This window comes from Arvicola amphibius, chromosome X, assembly GCF_903992535.2.
Source record: "Arvicola amphibius chromosome X, mArvAmp1.2, whole genome shotgun sequence".
NCBI classification, from domain to species: domain Eukaryota; kingdom Metazoa; phylum Chordata; class Mammalia; order Rodentia; family Cricetidae; genus Arvicola; species Arvicola amphibius.
This window is the reverse complement of record NC_052065.1, coordinates 60,937,950-60,965,062: the sequence shown is the minus strand read 5'-3', so window position 1 is coordinate 60,965,062 and position 27,113 is coordinate 60,937,950. Positions and strand designations below refer to the sequence as shown.

General features: G+C 41.5%; 1 protein-coding gene across 5 annotated transcripts in view; it reads left to right on the top strand.

Annotated features, from left to right (window-relative positions):
• Phka1 (phosphorylase kinase regulatory subunit alpha 1) overlaps positions 1-27,113 on the top strand; it is a 148,372-nt gene that overhangs the window by 40,480 nt on the left and 80,779 nt on the right. For all 5 annotated transcript variants that reach the window (XR_005283834.1, XM_038316258.2, XM_038316257.2 and 2 more), the window contains exons 9-13: positions 3,148-3,201; positions 5,146-5,268; positions 9,906-10,001; positions 10,861-10,968; positions 13,445-13,523. Coding sequence is in view for 4 of the 5 variants with exons in the window: in XM_038316258.2 (XP_038172186.1) it covers positions 3,148-3,201; positions 5,146-5,268; positions 9,906-10,001; positions 10,861-10,968; positions 13,445-13,523 (460 nt within the window). In the remaining variant the exon portion in view is untranslated. The remainder of the gene's footprint in view (positions 1-3,147; positions 3,202-5,145; positions 5,269-9,905; positions 10,002-10,860; positions 10,969-13,444; positions 13,524-27,113) is intronic.

Genomic DNA, 27,113 nt, shown 5'->3' with positions numbered 1-27,113 from the left:
CAAAAGGGGAGGGGGAAGCAACATACTTCATTAACATGATAAAATGAATAAATAGAGCATCTCTGACCTTTTGGTCAAGATGGAGCTGATAGACCTCTGTTAACCACTCTAGGTCAGGACTTCCTGTTTTGTAGCCACTTATTGTCAACAACTTTGAAAGAACAAAACAAGTTCCAACTCTCTGGTGAAATGGTCTCAAATCTGTGGACCCCGACAGTGGTAGACAATGACTATGTTTGCCTGCTGTCATGAAATTGTATACACAAAAGTATACAACCATGATACGGTGAGAAAAGTGAAATTCAGACTAGAAGGTGACTCTTAAATGCATTATAAATGAATTGAATAACCACACTGAAGAGGGTAGACAAAATGACCTAAATGTAGTAAAACTGGTTTTTTTATTGTTGAGTGGATACTGTAAACCCAAGACTAACCATATACGAACACTGTACCCTAGTTTATGTGTCAGAAAACTACATCCTGTGGATTGGCCAGTTGTCCTTGTAAATAAAGTTTTATTAATCCTGCCATGTTTCTATACCATATACTGTTCCTTTCAAATAGCAGAGCTCAGTAATTTTAATAAAGGCTACACAGCCTGACAAACCAGAAGTATTCATTTCCTGTCCTTTTAATGTGAAGTTGGCAAACTCCTGCTCTAGTTGATAAAATTGTTCCTCAAAGGCATTGAGCAAAAAAGTATGTATGTTTTCTCACTGTAAAAGAAAGTTACTGCAAATAGGGCATGGGGAAAGCTAAATGAACTCTCATGCTATTGTGATAATTGTTGTGCCCAGATTACGACCCCCAGAGAAAGATAACCAGAGAGGCCCAGACTGTAATAAGCAAAGTTTAATCAGCATAATACAAACATGTTTGGAACTCATCTCCATCCCCGTTACAAGGTAGACAGGAATTGTATCTCCTCTTTGGGGTAAGCTTTTAAAGGCATAACTACAAAGAGAATCTTTGAAGATGCTTTGGCATGGGTACAAAGACTTTTGCTCCCTCCCATTCTGTTGTCAGCTTTTTCCTTGTTTTTAGAGCAAGGCCACACTGTTCTTGAGTTAGGCCATCTTTATCAGCCTGTACCAGGTGGCTGGCTGGGCTGAACTAAGTGACCTTGTGCTCGGAATGTCCTGGGTGAGAGAGGGGAAGGCCGCTATCTTCCTGGGAAAACATTCTGCTAGGAAATTTCTTCTTGCCCCTTTGAGAATAAGGGGTGAGGGCCCCACAAAAGTAAGTGTGTGTGTGTGTGTGTGTGTGTGTGTGTGTGTGTGTGTGTAGGCATGCGTGTGTGGCAGAGAGAGAGAGAGGAAGAGAGAAAGAGTTGGGGAGAGAGACAGAAACAGACAGGCAGAAACAGTTGAGGTTGTCCAGATCTTGGTTTTAAAATATCATTACCCCCCAAAAGTGGATCAAGAATCCTTAATAAGTGGCTGATTTGAGGATCACATTAGGGAAGATACAAAAGCACTGAAGCATCTTAAGGCTTCAGAAAGTAAAGAACTCAAAAAGGGTTGGGAATGGCTGGTCGTGGTGATATGCACCTTTAATCCAGTTCCAGGGAGGCACAGGCTGGTAATCCTCTGTGAGTTCAGCACCTGCCTGGTCTACATATTGAGTTCCTGGACAGCCAAGGTTTACATAGAGAGACTCTGTCTCAGACCCCCCCCAAAAGAAGATTGTTAATGTCAAATTTCTTCTTGCAGTAGATGGTAATTAACACATAAACCCACAAGTGGACAATGTACAAAGAGTAAGAAGCCTTTGGAATACTCAGCCCTAAATGGGTTGTCTTCATCCAGAACCCTGGCCTCAAGGCTCAGGAATCTATATGGAAGAGGAGTCAGAAAGAGTTTAGGAGCCAGAGCTGGTGGATGACTCAAAGGAAACAAACAGTGCCATCCAGACATGATAGGACTGATACCACGTTAACTCAGAGACTGACAGTACTCACAAGACCTACTCGGGTTCAAACCAGACAAAATCCTAGTATAGAGAAGGGGAAAGGAACAAAAATTCCCATCCTTAACCAAGAAGTTATTTGCAATTGCTGTCTGCCAGGAAGGGAAAATCAGTTTTCTCCAATGGAGTGTCAGTGAGTGTTACCAATCGCACTCCAGGGTAGGTTCCATGTCCTAGACAACACAGATTGGATGCTATGCTCTTTATTTTGGTACTTTTGTTTGTTTGGTTTTTTTTTTTTTTTTTGGTTTTCTGAGACAGGGTTTCACTGTAGTTTTAGAGCCTAGCCTGGAACTAGCTCTTGTAGACCAGGCTGGCCTCGAACTCACAGAGATCTGCCTGCCTCTGCCTCCTGAGTGCTGGGATTAAAGGCGTGTGCCACCACCACCACCTGGCCTATTTCAGTACTTTTAATATTCCTGCTTTTCTTTAGTTTAATTTTCTTTTTGTTTGTTTTTCCTTCTTAGAGAAACAGAGAACATGAAGTTGGGAAGGTAGTGAGCAGATGGGAGGGATCTGGACGAAGTTGGGGGACAGGAAAGAAAATGATCTAAATACTGAGTGTTGGGTCCTTATGATTGCACAGGAAATACTTTACCCACTGAGCCGTCACCTAAGTCCTGTCCACAGGATATCCTGGGATAGAATAAAAAAGTACAGTGATTGAAAACTCAGTGAACTATAAATAGGTTTTATAATTCAATTAATATTAGCATATCAAAGTTAATTTTTAGTTCTAATGTATGTTCCTGTAGTTACATTAGTTAATATAAGGAGATGAGATGTGATGGGCATAGTGAGAGTATATAGTGTTTGTAACTTTTTTAAGTCTAAAATAATTTCAAAAAATTAAAAATATATTTAAAAAATAAACTATGGTCTCTTGGGAGCCGTGTACTGTGGGAAGAACTGCACAGATTGGTAATTAGCTTGTTGTAGGCTTGGCCTAAGGTGGACAGTCATGGAGAAGATACTACTAGGCATGCTGTTTTGTATGTAACATACTTCTTGCTTGAGAGGACATTGCTGCTGCTGCTGTTGCTGCTGCTGAGCTGATTTTGAGTTCTGTGTCTGTGGTGGTGAGAGATTGGTACATGGAGATGTTTGAGGATGTGCTTCTGCTTGTGGAGTCATACAGATACACAAGCTTCAGGGCCTTTTTCTCTGTGTCCCCAGGGTCGTTATGGTTGCTGTCGTTTTCTACGAGATGGATATAAAACTCCTAAAGAGGTAGGTTTCTAGGGCTGGAGAGGTGGCTCAGCTGTTAAGAGCACTAGCTGCCCTTACAGAAGTCAAAAGTTCAATTCCTAGTACCTACATGGTGGTTCACAACCATCTATAATGAGATCTGGTGCCCTCTTCTGGCGGCAAGTATACATGCAGGAAGAACTCTATACATAATAAATAAGCCTCAAAAAAAAAGAGGTAGGTTTCCTTTCACCACAGGGAAATTGGGCAGAATTGTCCCTCTTCTTTGTAGCCTCATTCAGAGATAAGTTACCTCACTGATAGAATTTTTGCAGATCATTAAAAGGAATAATAAGTGATATTGGACTTTGGTGCCAAGTTTTGACATTGGTATAAATAAAAAATAATAATAATATGTTCAAAAGTAAATATAATAAAATAAAGGCAGTTTTTCCTTTCTTTCAGTTGATTAGTTTAAGGAAAGAACTACCGATAGATGCTAAAATCTATGAACAGTTTTAAATACAAATATTATTTACATAATATCCAAATGTGCCCCCCAAAATATTTAATCAATCCAAAGGAAAGGCACTTTCCATCAGTATATCTTTTTGTCTACCTGTCGTAGTCCATTTTTTGTTGTCAAGGATACAGTACTGCAGATTGAGTTGTAAAATGGGTGCACTTGGGCTCACAGTTCCGTAGGCTCAGAATCAAAAGGTCCACATCTGCTGACAGAGTCCCAAGTTGTGATCCAGGGAGTACTGGTGTGCCCCAATCTCTTCTGGTCTCTTTCCTTTTGACAAAGCCAGAGAGATTCAGTTTCCACCTAATGGCCTTATCCTGATCTGTCCTGTAAGCTCCACCTCTAAGTACTGTAGTTCATTCCATTTCTCCCCACTAATACTTCACAATATGGATGAAATTTCAGCACATCAAGCCTTAAGGACACCAAACCTAAACTGTTCCAAGATTAGTAGTTTGTATTTGGTTAGTTATGAACAGAACTTGTTTGTGAAAATATAAATTCCTTTAGTTCTACTAGTCAAAAGTCTCCTTGAGAAAAAAAATATGGCTTGGGTGAGCTTTTCAAGAACTATTATGAGCGTTTGTGTAGCATGCTCAATGCCCTGTGTTCCAGTTCCAGTGCCACACAGAAGAGAGGAACTATGTTCTTTTTAAATTAAATGTAAAGTCTTGTCTGCTTCCTCACTTCTACTTTCTTCTTCAGCCCTGAGTTTGACTTTTGCTCCTTTCTTGAAGTTTTCCCTATTTGGATTTCCACAGTACTGCACTCTCATGGTTCTTGGCTCTCTGTCTTTGGCTCCCCTCATTCTGAAGACTTGCCAGGATTCCCTTCTTGTACAGGCCATTCATTCTTTCCCACAAAGGCCATCTGTGCCTAGTGTTGCCTCTCTCAGGTTGATTACAAAGCAATCCTACACTGATGGTTAATATTGTCAGCTTGATGGAATCAAGGAGACGAGCCTTTGGGTATGCCTGTGAGGGTATTATTAGGTTAATTAAAGTAGGAAGATCTACCCTAAAAGTGAGTGGCAGTATTTCCTGGGTTTAGGGCCTGGGCTGCATGGAAAGGAAAAGCTAGCTGCATTCCAGCATTTATTGTACTCTTCCTGACTGTAGAAGCAGTTGTGATCAGCTGCTGAAGCTTCTGCCACCTTCTCTGTCCTTCATGATGAATTGTACCCTTGAGCTGTGAGCCAAAGTAAACTCTTACTTCACTTGAGTTGATTTTGTCAGATTAGTTTATCATGGGACAAGAAAAGTAACACACATTTTCATATATCTCTTGTGATTCCTTATTATTTCAAGACTAGTCATTGGACGTTTTCATAGAGCACTTGCTTCCCTGATGCCATCTTTAAAACAGATGGTCTAGTAAAACTCCTACTGTAGTACCGCTAAACTAAGGATATACATCCAATCTCTGAGCGACAGGACAGACTTTATTCTATTTTTGTCTAGGATCCAAATCGTCTATACTATGAACCAGCTGAGCTAAAGTTATTTGAAAACATTGAGTGTGAATGGCCATTATTCTGGACATACTTTATCCTTGATGGTGTCTTCAGTGGAAACGCAGAACAGGTAATGAGCTGGGAGAAGAGCTCTAAGCAAGCTGCTCTTATTGTATCTTCTTTCAGTTAATGGCTCTATCTTCAATCCTGACCATCCAAGTGTTGTCAGTGACTTCTTCGGTTTCATTGTCTCTGTAGGTAAGATTATTTTCTTTCTTTAAAGAAGATTGTCAAGTTAAGGATGTTAAAATATTAATTACTTCAATCTCATCATTACACACCATATACATGAGTTGAAGTATAACAGTATACCCCACAATTTTCTATATTTCTAAAAAGGAATTTTTGCTGCAGTGACACATCTTTGTAATCCCAGGAATCAGGCTAGGGCAGGCAGATCAAGAGTTTGAGACCAGTCTACGCTAAATAGCAGGACCATCTCAAATAATATTTTTAAAAGAGGTATCCTTGGGTGATAGAGAGATGGTTCCATGGTTAACAGCACCTTTTGCTCATCCACAGGATGCAGGCTCAGTTCCCAGCGTGCACATGACAGCTCACAAACATCTGTAATTCCAGTTCCAGGGGCTCCAAAGCCGCTTTCTAAGCTTTATGGGTAACAGGTACCTATGTTGTTCACATACATATATGCAGGTGAAATACTCAGCACATAAAATAAAAAAATAATCTTTTAAAAAATACTCCAAAATTTCTTTGAAAGTTCACAATAAAGGTATGCTGTAAATTCAAAAGCCAGTCAGTTCCATTATAATGAGATAGCATCCCTTTGAAAAAATCACCATGAAATGCATAGTCAAGAAATTTAAAAACTATAGAACAGAAAAATGGGGTGAGGAGCACAGTACTAAAACTGTATGTATGGCTTTGTATAGTGCTGCACACCTTTAATCCCAGAACTCCAGAGAAAGAGGAAGGAGGATTTCTGTGAGTTTGATGTAGCACGACTAATAAAAGCCCAGAGACACATATTGGGGTTCAAGCTGAAGATCAGAAAAGCAAAGTTTCCAGCCACTGACTCTTACCTCTACCTCAGACAGAAATCCTGCCTCCACAAATCCTCAGACTGAGACTGTGTGTCTGAGAGTTGTCTCCTCCCGTCTTATATTCCTCTCTAGGGCTGGGATTAAAGGTGTGCACCACCACTGCCCGGCTTCTATGGCTAACTAGTGTGGCTTCTGCCATTAAAGGTGTGTGCCACAACTGTCTGGCCTCTGTGGCTAACTAGTGTGACTGCTGGGATTGAAGGTGTGTGCCACCACTCCCTGGCCTGTATGGCGGACTCCTATGGCTGCTTTGCACTCTGATCTTCAGGCAAGCTTTATTTATTAAAACACAAATAATACACCAATAGTTTGAGTAACCTGCTCTACACAGTGAGTTCTAGGCCAGCCAAAACCATATAGTAAGAGCGTGTCTCAATAATAAGGAAATGTATGTTTGTACATAACAAAATGATAGGAAGCTAGTCGGAAAAAAAACAATGGCACAATTTCCAACATGTTAAATGGTCAAATATATAAGTGCTACAATAGGTCTGATAGTTAAACTTTGAAAAGAGCCTGAATTTTGCTTGTAGAAGTATTTGACCTTCTTTATGCCAGTTCACCTGGCTGGTACTTCTGCCCACTAGCCTGTATGTAAGAGGAAGAAAACAATAGAAAAATAAAATAAATGATAGAAATCAGAGGGGAAAAACAAAATACAGAGGAAACTTTAGAACGGGCTGAGAGGAATGGGGGCAGTTAAAGAAAGAGGAAGGCATCCATTTTGCAACCCGAGCAGCTGTTAGGTGTTCATAGCTTATAAGTTATGATGTGCTTAAAGAAAGGTCATATACACTATGGAACACTACAACAACAGATGTAGACTGATGTGGTTCCTTGGCCTTGTTTGGTAAGTACATGTCTGTGTAGTTTTAAATAGCTTAGTGCAGCACAGTTGTGTTCTCAGGAAGAAATTGCACATAAGCAAACATGAAATTCATGTTATACTCTGTAGAGTGAAAAAAAAAAGTCCTGCACACAGATAAGCACTGGAGAAGCCAAGAAAAGTTAAGCACACATCTAATCTCTCCAAAGAAGGAAAATCTTTGTCTGTTCTCCCAGAATGCTGGGAGAAATATAGTTTGCAGCCTGGTAATCATTTGCTATCTGTTGAGCCAGCCTCCACCCATTTCACCCAGAATATTATATTTATCCCGGATTATTTCCCCTGACACCTTGAGCATTACTTCTAAACCATAAAACTCATCATTTGTACCTTATAGTAGCCTAAATAACTTCTATTTTTTTCTTAGGGCCAGGCATTGTATTTACATCAGTCATTCTTCTTACACCCTTATCTTGACCATTGTTTTCTAAGTCAACAAGAACCCATCTTACTCATGAAACTGTATGTACTTTGTAAAAAGTTTCAATGCAGACATGTCTTAAGCTTTGTTGTATATGTGCTGCCGAAGCGAGCACCTTAAGCTTTGTTGTGCTCATGGGATTGAGTTAATTGTTATTTGAATACTTTTTTTCCTAAATTGTGTTGTGCTTAAATATAGCAAAAATAAATGAGCTGATGTCAGACTCTAGAAGTTCTGGCCCAGCATTGGTTACCAAAATCCAGCTGATCAAAGTTTCAGTCTTATCTCACCTTGATCATTTTCCACGGCCTGCTATAAGCCTGCAGGAACCCTCCACAGCACTTTAATTGTACCCTAATCTATTAAACACATTTGAAAACTTTGTGAATTTTAACAGTATCCTAATTATACCACAAAGCAGCTGGGATGAAGCTATTACGTTAAAGAACTATGTATTCCCCCATAAATTTGGGGGGTTTTTTCCTTCTTCTTCTTATGAGCCCAGGGCCTTGTATATGCTAGGCCCACTGAGCTGCATTCTGACTCTTTCCTTTTTTATAGTTTATGAATTACTGTGTTTCAGCAAATCATTAAGTAAATAACATAAATCTGACCATAATAGCAGCCAAACCTAGAGAGGAGTGATGACAAGGGTAATTAATGGGAAGGTGTATACGAGCAAAGTACAATGATAGACATGTATGGAAATGTCATAATAAAATCCATTATTTTATATACTAACTAAAAGCAATTAATAAAATCGTCGATTTAAAAGCCTATTTAAAGGGCTGGAGAGATTTCTCAGTGGTTAAAAACATATGCTACTTTTGCAGAAGACCAAAGTTAGATCCCAGTTCACAACCACCTGTAACTCCAGTTCCAGGAGGTGCTAACCCCTCTTCTGTAGGCACATGCACGCGCGCGTGCGCCCACACACACACACACACACACACACACACACACACACACACACACACATCAATAAAAGTAAACTTAAATAAAATAAAAGCCAAATCAAGGACTAGAGAGATGGCTCAATGATTAAGAGCACATAATGTTCTTCCAGAAAATCCAAGTTTGATTCTTTACGTTCTTGTCATGTGGCTCACAACTCCAGCTTCAGGAGATCTGACACATCTGGCTTTCAAGGGTACCAGCACACATGATTATATACCCCCACACTGACACATATGCATACATATAATTTTTAAAAATAAAACTTTTTTGTCAGTCATAGTGGCACACACCTTTAATACCAACACTTGGGAGGCAGAAGCAGATGGATCTCTGTGAGTTTAAGCCCAGCCTAGTTAACATAGTGAGTTCCAGGGTAGCAAGAGCTACATAGTGAGACCCTATTTTCAAACAAACAAAACAACAAAAAATAATTTTAAAATATATTTTAATTGAAATAGAATTGCATCATTTCCCTCTTCCTTTCCTCTGTCCAGATATTCCCAGCTTCCTTCTCTCAAACTTCACCCCCCCCACCCACACACTCTTAAGTTGATAGCCTCTTAAAAAATAAATGTTAAACAAGAAAGAGCTGGGTCAAGAAGGTACACTTAAGGTAATAGATAGCAGATCACTTAGGCCCTTGAAGACAGACTGAGTCAGAGTAAACTACACTAAATCAGGTATTTGCTTAATAAACAAGTTCAGAACCTCTTAGAACTTAATCCCTATGTTAAAGGGCTTCAGTTACACATACCTACTAGAATGAAACAAAATTAAATGTGTTAAAGTATACAAAAAGTCATGATATTTGACCTTTAAAAAACATGTAATAAACCTGCATTAGTTAGGGTTTCTACTGCTGTGACAAAACACCGTGACCAAAAGGCAGTTTGGGGAGAAAAGGGTTTATTTGACTTATATATCCTGAATCACAATCCATTAAGGGAAACTAAGGTGGCAGGAATTCAAACAGGACAGGAACCAGGAGGCAAGAGCAGAGGCCATGGAGAGGGGCTTCTTACTGGCTTGCTCCCCATGGCTTGCTCAGCCTGTTTTCTTATTCAGCCTGGAACCACCAGCCCATGGTTGGCTCCACCCACAATGGGCTTGGCTTTTTCCTATCAATCACTAGTTAAGAAAAGGTCTCCAGGCTTGCCTGCAGTCAGTTCTTATGAAGGCATTTTCTCAGTGAGGCTCTGTCCTCTCAGAGGATTATAGCTTGTGTCAAGTTGACACGGTACCATTGCCCCTTTCCTCTCCCTTTTACTTGGTTAAATAAGCTCCTTTGTAGTAGTGCTTTCTTTGGCTGTGTCTTTCTGCTATGTTTCTGCAGAAAGTCTCTTAAAAGTTTGGTTTTTTTCCTTTCTTTTATTCTGCAGGTCCAAGAATATAGAGAGGCTCTTGATGCAGTTCTCATCAAGGGCAAAAATGGAGTCCCACTTCTTCCAGAGCTGTATAGTGTTCCCCCTGACAAGGTGAGTTGGATAGTACTGGCCCATTGACAGGAGAGGAACCGTATTTCAGGGATACTGAGTCAATAGTTGTTTGAGTCAAATAGTTTTGTAATTTTTGTATCCAGTGATCTTAATATTCTAACAATTTGTTATTGCGATTTAATTCCTTCAGAAATAAATTAAAGCAGTCTCAATTATTTGACTATTTTATAGTGAGATATGAATGAAAGCAAATCTCAGTTCTGAGAGTAATGTACAGATCAGTAGATGGAACGAGACTGATGTCCCGTGCCAGCTCTCAGGACTTGGTATCCTCTGAAACCAGTAATCAGGGACTGTTTGAGTAGATCAGACTTGGAAAAATGAAGCAAGTATTGTTTTTGTTTACCATTGTGAAGGAGAATTAGACATGGTAGAGATACAGTTTTTCCTTCTGGTGGGGATTTGGAGAATAAGTTCCTAGTGGCATCAGCAGTGTCACCTGAGAATTAAGAATATGCTTTAAGCCGGGTGGTGGTGGCGCACGCCTTTAATCCCAGCACTCGGGAGGCAGAGGCAGGCGGATCTCTGAGTTTGAGGCCAGCCTGGTCTACAAGAGCTAGTCCCAGGACAGGCTCTAGAAACTACAGGGAAACCCTGTCTCAAAAAAAACCAAAAAAAAAGAATATGCTGTAGCCACCCCCAACACACCGATACAGTCTGCATTTGCACAAGATCCTTGGGTGATTTGGTCACACACCACAGCTTGAGCACTGCCCTACTTCACTTTTCAATCCATTGCCTCTGAACTATAAATCCTAATCTAAACTGTCTTTCATTATCTAGTATCTTAAACTTTCTATTATTCCCTCTCATTTGACCTCTTTATCGCTTCATTTAGGTTGATGAAGAATATCAAAATCCTCATACTGTGGATCGAGTCCCCATGGGAAAATTGCCTCACATGTGGGGTCAGTCTCTATACATTTTAGGAAGCTTGATGGCAGAGGTAAAATTTCAAAGCTATCTCACCTTTTATTTATTGATTTGCCTTAGTCGTCATATGATCAGATTTGCAATGAACTCACTAAATTCAAACGATATCTTCTTCCTTTTGTACTTTGATTTAATTACAACTTTTCTTCCAAGTCTTCGGCATGAGGGTTATGGCCAGCGCTTGACAAAAATCTCTTGCTCCCTGGCAGCTGTGTCCACCCTGCTGCCCACAGTTCCCTGTTTTGTACTTGGTGTTGTTCAGGAATAACGTTGTGGATCTTTCCCTTTCAAAATTCCCCTCAGTGCCTTGCCTGGTGACTAATGAATGCAGTTATGCTTAATGATTATTGCTAATGGATTAAATGCCAACCTTTCTAAGCAACATGAGGTTTCATTCCTCAACTGAATTAGCTGATTACTTTGGGCACTTTGGCTAGTGCTTGATAATAACAATGTGCTCTTTCTGTTTTGTTAATATTTCTGGTTTTACTTTTTGGTAAGGAGCTCTCTAAATGTTCTTTATACCACATTCTGTTAAGACGGCTCTTAACAGAATTGATGAGGTACAATTTTGTATTCAGTTTCTTTGGGGGGCATTTAGAGCCTACATAGAAAAAACTTCTAAAAAGTTTTCCAGTACTTCCTGAAAATCCTATTTCCCACATTATAGGCTATTAAAAAAAAAAGGACACAGTCTTGCTATGTAACAGTAACTTTCCCCATAGATCAAGCTGGCCTTGAACTTGCAGGGATCCTTCTGTGTTTGTTTCCTGAGTTCTGGGATTACAGGTGTGTGCTATCACACCTTGCATGGTTGTTTTGATATTATAGGCCCAGGTTTCTGGAAAACCTTGTTTGGAACTTACCTGGAATTTCTAAGTAAGATTTCCCCCTGTTTACATGGCCGTTTATTTTCTGCAGCTGTATTCTTGGTTTTGTTTTCTGTGGCCATGGCTGTTTGATAATCTTTAATTGACATGAGCTTGGAGCTAGTAATGAGCATAATGCTTTAAAGCAATCGTCCTAGCAGCTTTCTCATCCAACAATAAATTAAATTGAGCGAAAACAGGAAGGATTCGGTATTATTAAAGAAAAATGGGTGAGTTCATCCTATTTCACAACATATGGGAACTAAGTAAAAAGATTTCTGCTAGCCAAAAAGCACAGCAAATACAGGGACAAATAAGCAAACAATGTTTATTATAATTTTTAGTTTAATTTATTTTGATAATTTCATGCATGAGTGTTCTATTTATATTATCTTCACCTATTGCTTCCTTCCATACACACAGCCTGCCTAGTCCATTTAGTGTTGTTTGTACATGTATTTAGGACTGACCACTTGGGCCTGTCAGGGTCTCATTCCTGGAAAAAACTGATTCTCCCTGTCTCAGCATCCATTAATTGTCTGTAGCTCTTTGTCTAGGTCTTCTGAGATTTTTTTCCCCATTCATGTTAGTATGCCTACTGATAGTATCATTGTGCCGGTCTTGTTTAGGTGACCATATTTAAAATTTCATGGGTGAAGCTTCCCTGCCACATACAGAAAGTACAGTGCATCACAGCAGATGTTCTGCTTCTCTGGCTCTTCAAATCCTCCCATTTGCTTTTTTGTTATGTTCCCTGAACTGTAGATGTCGGGGCATTGTAGATGTATTGATAGGGTTGGGTACCTCAAAGGCATTTGTTCTCTGCATTTTAACCACTTGTGGTATTTTTTTTATCAATCTCTGCTGCAAAAAGCTTCTTTGATGAGGGGTGATAGCTACACATACCTGTGAGTATAAGAATGGACATTTAGAATTCAGTTAGGAATTACACTGGTTCAGAAAGTGGTAGTAATAAGTTCTCCTCTAAGTTTCAAGACCTCAACAGCCAAGGGTTTCCACTATCAGGCATTCGTTTCTTCATACTGAGTTGGCCTTAAGTCTAGTTAGACATCTGTTGTTTGCTTCCATGAGATAAGTACCACTATTGGACCCTGGAGTCATTGTGGTTCATAGGTTTCACAGCTGGTCAGGACTATTGATTGCTTTTATTCCTTGGCAGCTTGCATAGCACTTTTGGTCATTTAGAGATCTAATCATTAGGTAGGAAGCTTTCAGGTCAGTTCCAGCTCAGTTCATTCCTGATTGTATGGTATCTTCAGCTATTGGGTCTTACCTTCAAGTTCTAAGAGGCAACCAAGGGAGATGGCAATAGTGTGTGTGTGTGTGTGTGTGTGTGTACACACATATGTGTGCACGTGCGTGCGCACATACACACACACATATATCCTCTCTCACACACACACATATATGTATGTTTAAGTAAGCATGAAATGTTCCTGTGGCCTTTTCAAACATCCTTAATATTATTTATCCCTTCATCTTTTGTCTCCCTTTGTATAGACCCCCTTTTCCCTTTCCATTTAACTTCTGAGCTATCTCTCCATTGCCTTAGCTTTATTTTTGAGGCTTATTAATTTTGTTTTTGTGCATTTTTTTCAGGGATTTTTAGCTCCTGGAGAAATTGATCCCCTGAATCGTAGGTTTTCTACTGTGCCAAAGCCAGATGTGGTGGTTCAAGGTATGTATTACTCCCAGCAATAGAAATGTTATATTAATGGGGGGAGTTGGGAGGACCTTGGACTCAACATAGTGTAGAGAACCCTGATGGCTGTTTGGCCTCAAGAGGGAGGGAGTGGGGATGTGGGTGGAGGGGAGGGGAGGGAAGGGGAAGGAGGAGCGGAGGAGATGGCAATTTTTAATAAAAAATAAATAAACTGGAAAAAAAGAAATGTTATATTAAAGGTCTGATTAGGGGGAAAGATTTGGGGACTTTGTGTTAGGGTTCAAAAAGTACATAATAAATTTGGGTCAGTTGTGTTTCAAAATTACTGTTAATAATAAACAAATGAAAGATGATCTCAGAAGATTATAAAATACTATTTGATATGCCTTATTTCTGGAAACTTTAAAATTTCATGACATGTTATTCCCCTGGTTACTGTTACTTTCCTTTTAACCACGTTTTCTATGTTGTGCTGGTATTCCTTTCTTTTCATAACCTCCTATGCATTTATATTTTCTGTTTTAGACTGTTAGGCCTGCATCCCTCATAGTTCATTTGCTTCTGACCATTGCCTCACTGGGGAGTATGTCTACAATTTTTTTAATGTGAAAGTATATACATTATGCAAAACACTGAGCTGAATACTCTAAACATTTAGAAATCCAAGTCTTTGGGGGTGTGTGGTAGTACATGTGTTTAATCTCAGCACTTGGGAACTAAAGGCAGGCAAATCACTGCGAGCTTGTTCCTTATCAAGAGTTCCAGGACAGCCAAGGATACATAGTCAGACTGTCTTAGGGTTTCTATTGCTGTTAAGAGACACCACAACCATAGCAATCCTTCTAAAGGAAAAACATTTAATTGGAATTGGCTTATACTTCAGAGGTTTCGTCCATTATCCTGGTGAGAAGCATGGTGGCACACAGGCAGACATAGTGCTGGAGAGGTAGCTGAGAGTTCTATATTGGAATCAGCAGGCAGCAAGAAAAGGGAGTGAGCCACTGACTCTGGCTTGGGCTTCCGAAATCTTAAAGCCTACCCCAAGTGACACACTTCCTCCAACAGGCAGTCCAACAAAGTCCACACATCCTAATCCTTTCAAATAATGCCTGTGAGCCTGTGGGGGCCATTTTGATTCAAAACCACAGGGAGCCTTTCTCAAAGGACAACTATCCGAGTCTACTATCTGTGAATAATCTTTATATGATGGACACAAAGCTGGCTTCTTTTGTCATTCTCCCGTCCTTTCACCTCTCCCAGAAAAGGTCAATATTTTTACCTTCTTTGTTTCTTTTGAAAATATTAACCATCATCCTTGTTTGTGAGAGTAGACATCTTGATGTGAATTTTCACTCTCCAACATCACTCCTCAATATGATGTTGTCCTGCTGTAAAGCTTCTTAAGATATTATATTCCTAGTCATTTGACTTTCAGGTTGATTCTGAATGGAAAATGAACATGTTTTCTAAAATGCCTTATATTTGACACTCTGTGTGATCATATAGATAGTCTTTGCTTCTCAGTGTCTCTTGCAAATGTTTTATAAAGTGTAGCCTGAATAATAAAAACCTAGATACAGAAATTGGGCTTCAACCATTATTCTTCATCCGCCATGAGAAGGTATGTTTTCCTTTGAGGTTTAAACCTTCTAGCTGTGCTGATCTTCTCTTTGTTCTAATTCACAGTTTATGACTTTAAAGTTCAATTCACAGCCTTCTTTCTCTTCCCCAAATTCTGTCATCAAACTAGATTTCAGCATTGGTATGGATTTAATCTATTTTTAACCTTAATTTTTTTTTAATATCATCACTCTAGAACCCTTTCTCTGTACCTCTATGTTTGGTACCCTATTCTAGTTACCTTTCCTTTTGCTTTTATGACCAAACACCATGACCAAGGCAGCTTATAAAAGAAATCATTTAATTTGGGGCTTACACTTCCAGAAGGTTAGAGTTCATGAGCATCACAGTAGGGAGCATGACAGCAGGCAGTCAGGCATGATGCTGGAGCATTAGCTGAGAGCATACATCTTTATCAACAGATAGATGGCAGAAAGAGAGAGAACTAGCCGAGAATAACGTGGACTTTTGCTACTTCCACTGACACACTTCCTTCACAAAAGCCATACCTCTTAATCCTTCCCAAATGTTTCCACTAATGGAGACTAAGCATTTAAATAAGGCCTCTGGGGGCCTTCTCATTCAAACCACCACACACACCAAGGGTTAAATTTTGGACCTTATAGGTATTGTTGTGTTCCGCTAACAATGCATCTCAGCTTTCTTTTTCTTCTTTTTAAAGTTGTCTCTAATTTCTGTAAGTCTGCTCTTTCTACCTAAAGATCATCTCAATATTTTGATGATCTAACTATTCCAATTACTGCTGCCTCATACTTCTGCTGTGTCTACCAGAGTATTACAGTTCTAGATCAATCATGTAGTCTACACTTTCTTATTATATACCTACTAAAAGATATTTTAAGGGAAAAGCACATGATGAGCAGAGTGGTGGCATTGAACAACCATGGTTCCCAACTCAACTTCTGGTTTGTTAGTCTTTGTTCTTATCTTTAGTCAGTATTTTCTTTATTCACAGCCAGTATAACAAAGTACTCAATTTTGTTCAGCTGTGCCCTGTTTCCAACCTAAAATTTGGACTGATAATTCATACCTGATTATTATAATATTCTGATGTTTTTTTTTCAATTTTCCAACACTTCCCACCCCCAGCATTCTTACCCATCCTTGCTTTCTTTTTTCTTGTCTATTCAATACAAATTTCCCTGTTGGTGCTTCATCCTATATTCTTCTTTACAAACAATCTGTTTTGAAATATTAAGACTTCCCCCAATCCAGTTTATTTATCTACCATGTTAATCTCCATCTGGCTGTCATTTGTGGCTTCTTTTCACATTGATATTTCTGTCTCTTCATAGTCGATTAATTCTCCAGTCCTTTAGAGCCTGGTTTAATACTCTGAAAATATTCTTGCTTAGTTTCCAGAGACCTTGGTTTTGTCAGTATTAATAGATATTTTATAACCAGTATATTAGCAGATCTTTTAGATCAACTTGTCATTTATCTTTCTAGAAAGTGAATTTCCACAGCATCCATGTTATGCTTTTGTATATCTCCTTCAACCTGTTTTAAGTAATTTTTTACCTTATTCTGGACTTTCTTTTCTTCCTTTTCCCTTGAACTATTGGTATTGCTGGGAATTCTGTCCATAGCCTACCACTTGTCTTGCTCCGAATAATTGGTCGTATTCCCTACCTTCTTCAGTCTTCCTTCAGTTTCACATGATGACCCTACTTCCTGTGCTAGAAAGAAAATATAAGCTATAAGACAAGAACTTATCCTTTCCCCCAGACTTTTCTATCTATCTAGTCCTGAATTTTCTCAGAGTTATATTCTGGGTCCTCTTCTCTTGATAATATATCTTTGTCCCATCTCATCAGTTTCTAATGTCTTCTGACAGTCCCACATGTTTCCATGCACTGTAGACTAAACATAGCTAAAGTTGATCAGCTGGCTCCTCCTACTGTGTCATCTATGTTTATGATTCCTTCTGCACCTCTATCATTAAATGGCACATGATACTCCCAGCTACACAAATGAACACTTTCAATTCATATTTATTCTTCTCTGATTTTCTGTATTTATATAACAAGTTCTAGACTTTTTACCTCTCCAGTCATTCTGAAATCCATCCTGCTTTTGATAATTCCAATAGCTTACTATTAATGTAAGTTATCAACATCTCCTCCTTACATTACATTAATTTTGGACTGATGTTTGCCTTCCGTCGAGGCCCAGTAATGTCTGTCCGTTCATTTTTTTGATTCTTTTAAGAATTACTGTAGACCACACAAAGAAATGTCCATTCCTTCTTTAATTATTGAGTGTTTTCTTTTTAAGGTGCAACTCTGCAGGGGCTTCCTATCTTAGCTCTCTCGGTATGGCTTACAAGGACTCTATGTGACCTAACACTGGACCTTGTATTTACTTCATTCCTCACCACTGTTCCTCCACACTCTGTATTCCTATCACAAAGGAATTTTCAGAGGCTGTGGGTTTAGCTCAGTGCTACAAGTGGCTGATTGCTCTGTGGAGACCTGGATTCATTTCCTAGCACAACAGGAAGCAAAGCAATAAAAGCTAACTTTTTATAACTTTGTACATGCTGTCTCTTCAATCTGAAACAGTTTCCCCTTACTTTTACCATCACCTCTCTCAGATTAACTCCTGTCTGCCCTCCATCAGGACTCATTATGTCTATGTATATATCCCTAGCATCTGACACTTGACTCTAAATATTTTATAAATATAAACAAGAATTTAGTTGCTTGGGTTGAATGTACTCCTAGTGTCTCAAAAGGTTATTTGCTTGCTTCTCCTTTAACCCCTTCTGTTCTTGTAAACAACTCTATTGCTCCCTATAGAACCCTGAAGTTCTATAGAACACAGCTTCTTCTTTTACAGAACAGTTCCCAACAATAATATACAAAACCTTAAAATAACACCTATTCTTCCCTGATGAGCCTAACCCCTATCTACTTTTCCATTTTCATTTCTTTTACTGCTTGGTAAGATCTATAACATTTAAGTCTATGTAGGTTTGCTACTGTCCTCCCCAACATTCCTATCAACTTTAAAACAGTTATGCGTATGGGCATTTTGCCTGAATGTATGTGAGTGCCTGGTGTCCTGTGGAGTCCAGAAGAGGGAATCAGGTCCTTTGGAAGTGGAGTTAAAGAAGTTTGTGAGCCATCATGTGGGTACTGGGGACTGACCCTGGGCCCTCTGGATGAGATGCCAAAGCTCTTAATTGCTGGTCTGTCTCTTCAGCCCTTCTTTCACTTTTTTCCTCCTGACCATTTTACTCATTATTTCTTTTTTTTTTTTTCTCTTTATATATGGTTTTATTTTTATTTTTTTTTTCTCTTTATATATGGTTTTATTTTTTTTATATATATTTTTTTTTTATTTTTTCATGGTTTATTTTTTTTTATATTTAAAAATTTCCATCTCCTTCCCTCCTCCTCCCCCCTCCCTCCCCTCCTCCTCCCCCTTCCCTCCCCTCCTTCTCCCCCTTCCCTCCCCTCCCCTCCACCCATACTTCCCCTCCCTCCTTTTCAAGGCCAAGGAGCCATCAGGGTTCCCCAGTCTATGCTAAGACCAATGTCCTCCCAACTCCCCCCAGGTTCAGGAAGGTGATCGATCAAGCTGAGAAGGCTCCCACAGAGCCCGTCCATGCAGAAGAATCAGAGCCCAGAGCCATTGTCCTTTGCTTCTCAGTCAGCCCCCCGCTGTTGGCCACATTCAGAGAGACGGGTTTGGTCGCATGATCCATCAGTCCCATTCCAACTGGACTTGGTGATCTCCCATTAGTTCTGTCCCACCGTCTCCATGAGTGAACGCACCCCTCTCGTTCCTGACTTTCTCCCTCAAGTTCTCGCTCCTTCTGCTCCTCATCAGGACCTTGGGCGCTCAGTCCAGTGCTCCAATGTGGGGCTCAGTCACCTTCCCCATCTGTCGCCAGCTGGAGGTTCCCTCACGGTCCTGACTTTCTTTCTCATGTTCTCTCTCCTGCTCCTCATCAGGACCTTGGGAGCTCAGTCCGGTGCTCCAATGTGGGGCTCTGTCATTTTCTTCATCTATCGTCAGGTGGAGGTTCTATGGTGATATGCAAAAAATTCATCAGTATGGCTATAAGAACTGGCCTTTTCAGGCTCCCTCTCCTCAGCTGCCCAAGGAACTAACTGGGGGCATCTCCCTGGAAACCTGGGAACCCCTCTAGGGTCAAGTCTCTTGACAACCCTCAGGTAGCTCCTTAAATTAAGATATATGCTTCCCTGCTCCCATATCCACCCTTCCTATATCCCAAGCACCCCATTCCTCCGAGCTCCCCCGTTCTCCCCTTCACACTTTTCTCTCCCCATCTTCCCTTGGCCCAGTCTTGCCCAACCCTCAAGTTCCCAATTTTGCCTGGCGATCGTGTCTACTTCCAATATCCAGGAGGATTACTATATCTTTTTTTGGGAGTTCACCTTCTTATTATCTTCTCAAGGATCCCAAATTTATAGGCTCGATGTCCTTTAAATATGGCTAGAAACCAAATATGAGTGAGTACATCCCATGTTCATCTTTATGGGTCTGGGTTACCTCACTCAGAATAGTGTTTTCTATTTCCATCCATTTGCATACAAAATTCAAGAGGTCATTGTTTTTTACCGCTGAGTAGTATTCTAGCATGTATATATTCCACAGTTTCTTCATCCATTCTTCCACTGAAGGGCATCTAGGTTGTTTCCAGGATCTGGCTATTACAAATAATGCTGCTATGAACATAGATGAGCATATGCTTTTGTTGTATGATTGGGCATCTCTTGGGTAGATTCCCAATAGTGGAATTGCTGGGTCCTGGGGTAGGTTGATCCCGAATTTCCTGAGAAACCGCCACACTGCTTTCCAAAGTGGTTGCACAAGTTTGCATTCCCACCAGCAATGGATGAGTGTACCCCTTACCCCACAACCTCTCCAGCAAAGGTTATTATTGGTGTTTTGGATTTTAGCCAATCTGACAGGTGTAAGATGATATCTCAAAGTTGTTTTGATTTGCATTTCCCTGATAGCTAGGGAGGTTGAGCATGACCTTAAGTGTCTTTTGGCCATTCGAACTTCTTCTGTTGAGAATTCTCTGTTCAGTTCAGTGCCCCATTTTTTAATTGGGTTAATTGGCATTTTACCGTCTAGTCTCTTGAGTTCCTTATATATTTTAGAGATCAGACCTTTGTCAGTTGCAGGGTTGGTGAAGATCTTTTCCCAGTCAGTAGGCTGCCTTTGTGTCTTAGTGACAATGTCCTTTGCTTTACAGAAGCTGCTCAACTTCAGGAGGTCCCATTTATTCAATGTTGCCCTTAAAGTCTGTGCAGCTGGGGTTATGCGTAGGAAACGGTTCCCTGTGCCCATTTGTTGTAGAGTACTTCCCACTTTCTCCTCTATCAAGCTCAATGTGTTCAAATTAATATTGAGGTCTTTAATCCATTTGGACTTGAGTTTTGTGCATGGTGATAGATATGGATCTACTTTCATTCTTCTACAGGTTGACATCCAGTTATGCCAGCACCATTTGTTGAAGATGCCCTCTTTCTTCCATTGTGTACTTTTGGCTCCTTTATCAAAAATCAGGTGTTCATAGGTTTGTGGTTTAAGATCCGGGTCTTCTATACGATTCCATTGGTCAACCTCTCTGTTTTTATGCCAATACCAAGCCGTTTTCAATACTGTAGCTTTGTAATAGAGTTTGAAGTCAGGGATGGTAATGCCTCCAGAAGAACCTTTATTGTATAAGATTTTTTTGGCTATCCTGGGTTTCTTGTTTTTCCATATAAAGTTGATTATTGTCCTCTCAATCTCTGTGAAGAATTTTAATGGGACCTTGATTGGGATTGCATTGAATCTATAGATTGCTTTTGGTAGAATTGCCATTTTTACTATGTTGATCCTCCCAATCCATGAGCAGGGGAGATCCTTCCATTTTCTGGTATCCTCTTCAATTTCTTTCTTCAAAGACTTAAAGTTCCTGTCAAATAAATCCTTCACTTCCTTGGTTAGAGATACTCCCAGATATCTTATGCTATTTGTGGCTATTGTGAAAGGTGATACTTCTCTGATTTCCCTCTCTGCTTCCTTATCCTTTGTGTATAGGAGGGCGACTGATTTTTTGGAGTTGATCTTGTAACCTGCCACGTTACTGAAGGAGTTTATCAGCTGTAGGAGTTCTTTGGTGGAGTTTTTGGGGTCGCTTATGTATACTATCATATCATCTGCAAATAATGAAAGTTTAACTTCTTCCTTTCCAAATTGAATCCCCTTGATTCCCTTATGTTGTCTTATTGCTATTGCTAGAACTTCAAGCACTATATTGAAGAGATAAGGAGAGAGTGGACAGCCTTGTCGTGTTCCTGAATTTAGTGGGATAGCCTTGAGTTTCTCTCCGTTTAATTTGATGTTAGCTGTCGGCTTGCTGTAAATAGCTTTTATTATATTAGGAATGACCCTTGTATCCCTAATCTCTCCAAGACCTTTATCATAAAAGGGTGCTGAATTTTGTCAAATGCTTTTTCAGCATCTAATGAGATGACCATATGGTTTTTTTTCCTTCAGTTTATTTATATGATGGATTACATTGATAGATTTTCGTATGTTGAACCAGCCCTGCATCTCTGGGATGAAGCCTACTTGATCGTAATGGATAATTTTTCTAATGTGTTCTTGGATTCGGTTTGCCAGTATTTTATTGAGAATTTTTGCGTCAATGTTCATGAGTGAGATTGGCCTGTAATTCTCTTTCTTGGTTGAGTCTTTGTGTGGTTTAGGTATCAGGGTAACTGTAGCTTCATAGAAGGAATTTGGCAGTGACTCTTGTGTTTCTATATTATGAAATACCTTAAGGAGTATAGGTATTAGGTCTTCTTGGAAGTTCTGGTAGAATTCCGCATTGAAACCATCTGGTCCTGGGCTCTTTTTGGTAGGGAGGTTTCTGATAACAGTTTCTAATTCTTCGCGACTAACAGGACGATTTAGAGCATTTACCTGGTCCTGGTTTAACTTTGGTATATGGTATTTATCTAAAAAACTGTCCATTTCTTTTACATTTTCCAATTTTGTGGCATACAGGCTTTTGTAGTAAGATCTAATGATTCTCTGAATTTCCTCTGTGTCTGTGGTTATGTCCCCCTTTTCATTTCTGATCTTATTAATTTGCGTGTTCTCCCTCTGCCGTTTGATTAGTTTGGCTAAGGGTTTGTCAATCTTGTTGATTTTCTCCAAGAACCAGCTTCTTGTTTCATTGATTCTTTGGATTGTTTTCTGTGTTTCTATTTTGTTGATTTCTGCCCTCAGTTTGATTATTTCCAGTCTTCTACTTCTCCTAGGTGTGTCTGCTTCTTTTTTTTCCAGAGCTTTCAGGTGTGTTGTTAGGTCTCCAATGAGTGCTTTCTCCGTTTTCTTTAAGTGGGCACTTAGTGCTATGAACTTTCCTCTTAGCACTGCTTTCATTGTGTCCCATAGGTTTGAGTATGTTGTGTCTTTGTTTTCATTAAATTCAAGAAAGACTTTAATTTCTTTCTTTATTTCTTCCTTGACCCAGGTGTGGGTCAGTAGTTGACTGTTCAGTTTCCATGAGTTTGTGGGCTTTCTGGGGGTAGCATTGTTGTTGAATTCTAATTTTAATCCATGGTGATCCGATAAGACACAGGTGGTTACTAATATTTTTTTGTAACTGTGGAAGTTTGCTTTGTTACCAAGTATATGGTCAATTTTCGAAAAGGTTCCATGAGCTGCAGAGAAGAAGGTATATTGTTTCCTATTTGGGTGGAATGTTCTATAGATGTCTGTTAAGTCCATTTGGTTCATTACCTCCATTAAGTCTTTCAATTCTCTGTTAGGTTTCTGTCTGATTGACCTGTCCATTGGTGAGAGAGGAGTGTTGAAGTCTCCAACTATTAGTGTGTGTGGTTTGATGGCTGCCTTGAGTTCTAGAAGTGTTTCTTTTACATAAGTGGGAGCTTTTATATTAGGGGCATAGATATTCAGGATTGAGACTTCATTCTGATGGATTGTTCCTGTTATGAGTATAAAGTGTCCCTTTCCATCTCTTCTGATTGATTTTAGTTTGAAGTCAACTTTGTTGGAAATTAGTATGGCCACACCCGCTTGTTTCTTAGGGCCATTTGCTTGATAAACCTTTTCCCAACCCTTTACTCTGAGTAGGTGTCTGTCTTTGTGTTTGAGGTGTGTTTCTTGTAAACAGCAAAATGTTGGATTCTGTTTTCGTATCCAGTCTCTTAGCCTGTGCCTTTTTATAGGTGAATTGAGTCCATTGATATTAAGTGATATTAATGACCAGTGGTTGTTAACTTCAGTCATTTTTAGTAGTAGAGTTTGTGTGTTTCCCTTCTTCTAGTTGTGCTGGTGAAGGGTCGCTAGATGCCTGAGTTATTGTGGGCGTTGTTGGACTCCTTGGTTTGTGATTTTCCTTCTATTACTTTCTGCAAGGCTGGATTTGTGGCTGCGTATTGTTTAAATCTGTTTTTGTCCTGGAATATCTTGTTTTCTCCATCAATGGTGAATGCAAGCTTTGCTGGGTATAATAGTCTAGGCTTGAATCCATGTTCCCTTAGTGTCTGTAGCACATCTATCCAAGCTCTTCTGGCTTTCATGGTTTCCATTGAGAAATCAGGTGTAATTCTGATAGGTTTCCCTTTATATGTTACTTGACCTTTTTCCTTTGCAGCTCTTAATATCTGTTCTTTATTCTGTATGTTTTGTGTTTTGATTATTATATGGCGTGGGGATGCTTTCTTTTGATCCAGTCTATTTGGTGTTCTGTAGGCTTCTTGTACCTTCATAGGAACATCCTTCTTTAGGTTGGGGAAGTTTTCTTCTATAATTTTGTTGAATATGTTTTCTGGGCCTTTGAGTTGTAATTCTTCTCCTTCTTCTACCCCAATTATTCTTAGGTGTGGTCTTTTTATGGTGTCCCAGATTTCCTGAATGTTTTGTGTTAAGAATTTGTTAGATTTGTTTAGTTCTTTAATCTGTGAGTTTATGTCCTCTATTGTATCTTCAGAGTCCGAGATTCTTTCTTCCATCTCTTGTATTCGGTTGGAAATACTTGTCTCTGAAGTTTCTGTTCGTTTACTCAGAGTTTCCATTTCCAGTCGTCCCTCAGATTGTGTTTTCTCAATACCTCCATTTCATTTATCAGGTCTTGTACTGTTTCCCTTACCTGCTTGATTGCTTTTTCTTGTTTTTCTTGTTTTTCTTGGGTATCTTTGAGAGATTTATTTATTTCCTCTACCTTTTTGTTTGTCATCTCCATTTCTTTATGGCAGTTTTTTTACCTCCTGTTTAAGGTCCTCTATTATTTTCATAAAGTACTGTTTAAGGTCGGTTTCTTCTATATCTTCTGGGGTAGGGTGTTCAATTCTTGTTGTTTCGGGATGTCTGGCTTGTGGTGATGTCATGTTGCCTTTCATGTTGTTGGAGGAGCTCCTGCATTGGCGCCTGCCCATCTCTTCCTTCAAAAGAGCCCGGAGGCGTTTGGTGTCCTAGACCAATCTTTGCTGTGACTGAAACTGGTTGGATCTCCCCAGTGCCAGAGGAGGACCTATTCCTTGCGTCACAATCTGAAGAAGCCCACACTCCCTTGCAGGAATCCTCAGACCTGCCTGGAGGCCAGAGTCTGACCCCTCTGGGTGGATGGCCTTAGAACAGGAGCAGGACACCTGAGAACACTAGGGAAATCTTGGGAGACACAAGCCTGCAGAGGGAAGTGGGGGGTAGGGGGTCTGTGCTCTCTTCCAGGGCAGGTTGCCCCAGGGTCCGCATTCACTCACCAGTTCAGATGGAATGTCAGGGCACAGGATCAGGGATTCCAGGCAGCCCAGGGTCGCAGCCCAGACAAAAGGGCCAAGGTGGGGGCAGGGCGGGATGGAATACCACACAGCGAACCTGGCAGCACAATCTGAAGGAGCCAGTAGCCCTCCACAGGAATCCTCAGACCTGCCTGGAGGCCAGAGTCTGACCCCTTTGGGTGGATGGCCTTAGAACAGGAGCAGGACACCTGAGAACACTAGGGAAAGCTTGGGAGACACAAGCCTGCAGAGGGAAGTGGGTGTAGGGGGTCTGTGCTCTCTTCCAGGGCAGGTTGCCCCAGGGTCCGCATTCACTCACCAGTTCAGATGGAATGTCAGGGCACAGGATCAGGGATTCCAGGCAGCCCAGGGTCGCAGCCCAGACAAAAGGGCCAAGGTGGGGGCAGGGCGGGATGCAATACCACACAGCGAACCTGGCAGCACAATCTGAAGGAGCCAGCACCCCTCCGCAGGAATCCTCAGACCTGCCTGGAGGCCAGAGTCTGACCCCTTTGGGTGGATGGCCTTAGAACAGGAGCAGGACACCTGAGAACACTAGGGAAAGCTTGGGAGACACAAGCCTGCAGAGGGAAGTGGGTGTAGGGGGTCTGTGCTCTCTTCCAGGGCAGGTCGCCCCAGGGTCCGCATTCACTCACCAGTTCAGATGGAATGTCAGGGCACAGGATCAGGGATTCCAGGCAGCCCAGGGTCGCAGCCCAGACAAAAGGGCCAAGGTGGGGGCAGGGCGGGATGGAATACCACACAGCGAACCTGGCAGCACAATCTGAAGGAGCCCGCACCCCTCCGCAGGAATCCTCAGACCTGCCTGGAGGCCAGAGTCTGACCCCTTTGGGTGGATGGCCTTAGAACAGGAGCAGGACACCTGAGAACACTAGGGAAAGCTTGGGAGACACAAGCCTGCAGAGGGAAGTGGGTATAGGGGGTCTGTGCTCTCTTCCAGGGCAGGTTGCCCCAGGGTCCGCATTCACTCACCAGTTCAGATGGAATGTCAGGGCACAGGATCAGGGATTCCAGGCAGCCCAGGGTCGCAGCCCAGACAAAAGGGCCAAGGTGGGGGCAGGGCGGGATGGAATACCACACAGCGAACCTGGCAGCACAATCTGAAGGAGCCAGCACCCCTCCGCAGGAATCCTCAGACCTGCCTGGAGGCCAGAGTCTGACCCCTTTGGGTGGATGGCCTTAGAACAGGAGCAGGACACCTGAGAACACTAGGGAAAGCTTGGGAGACACAAGCCTGCAGAGGGAAGTGGGTGTAGGGGGTCTGTGCTCTCTTCCAGGGCAGGTCGCCCCAGGGTCCGCATTCACTCACCAGTTCAGATGGAATGTCAGGGCACAGGATCAGGGATTCCAGGCAGCCCAGGGTCGCAGCCCAGACAAAAGGGCCAAGGTGGGGGCAGGGCGGGATGGAATACCACACAGCAAACCAGGGAGCACAATCTGAAGGAGCCAGCACCCCTCCGCAGGAATCCTCAGACCTGCCTGGAGGCCAGAGTCTGACCCCTTTGGGTGGATGGCCTTAGAACAGGAGCAGGACACCTGGGAACACTAGGGAAAGCTTGGGAGACACAAGCCTGCAGAGGGAAGTGGGTGTAGGGGGTCTGTGCTCTCTTCCAGGGCAGGTCGCCCCAGGGTCCGCATTCACTCACCAGTTCAGATGGAATGTCAGGGCACAGGATCAGGGATTCCAGGCAGCCCAGGGTCGCAGCCCAGACAAAAGGGCCAAGGTGGGGGCAGGGCGGGATGGAATACCACACAGCGAACCTGGCAGCACAATGTGAAGGAGCCCGCACCCCTCCGCAGGAATCCTCAGACCTGCCTGGAGGCCAGAGTCTGACCCCTTTGGGTGGATGGCCTTAGAACAGGAGCAGGACACCTGAGAACACTAGGGAAAGCTTGGGAGACACAAGCCTGCAGAGGGAAGTGGGTGTAGGGGGTCTGTGCTCTCTTCCAGGGCAGGTCGCCCCAGGGTCCGCATTCACTCACCAGTTCAGATGGAATGTCAGGGCACAGGATCAGGGATTCCAGGCAGCCGAGGGTCGCAGCCCAGACAAAAGGGCCAAGGTGGGGGCAGGGCGGGATGGAATACCACACAGCGAACCTGGCAGCACAATCTGAAGGAGCCAGCACCCCTCCGCAGGAATCCTCAGACCTGCCTGGAGGC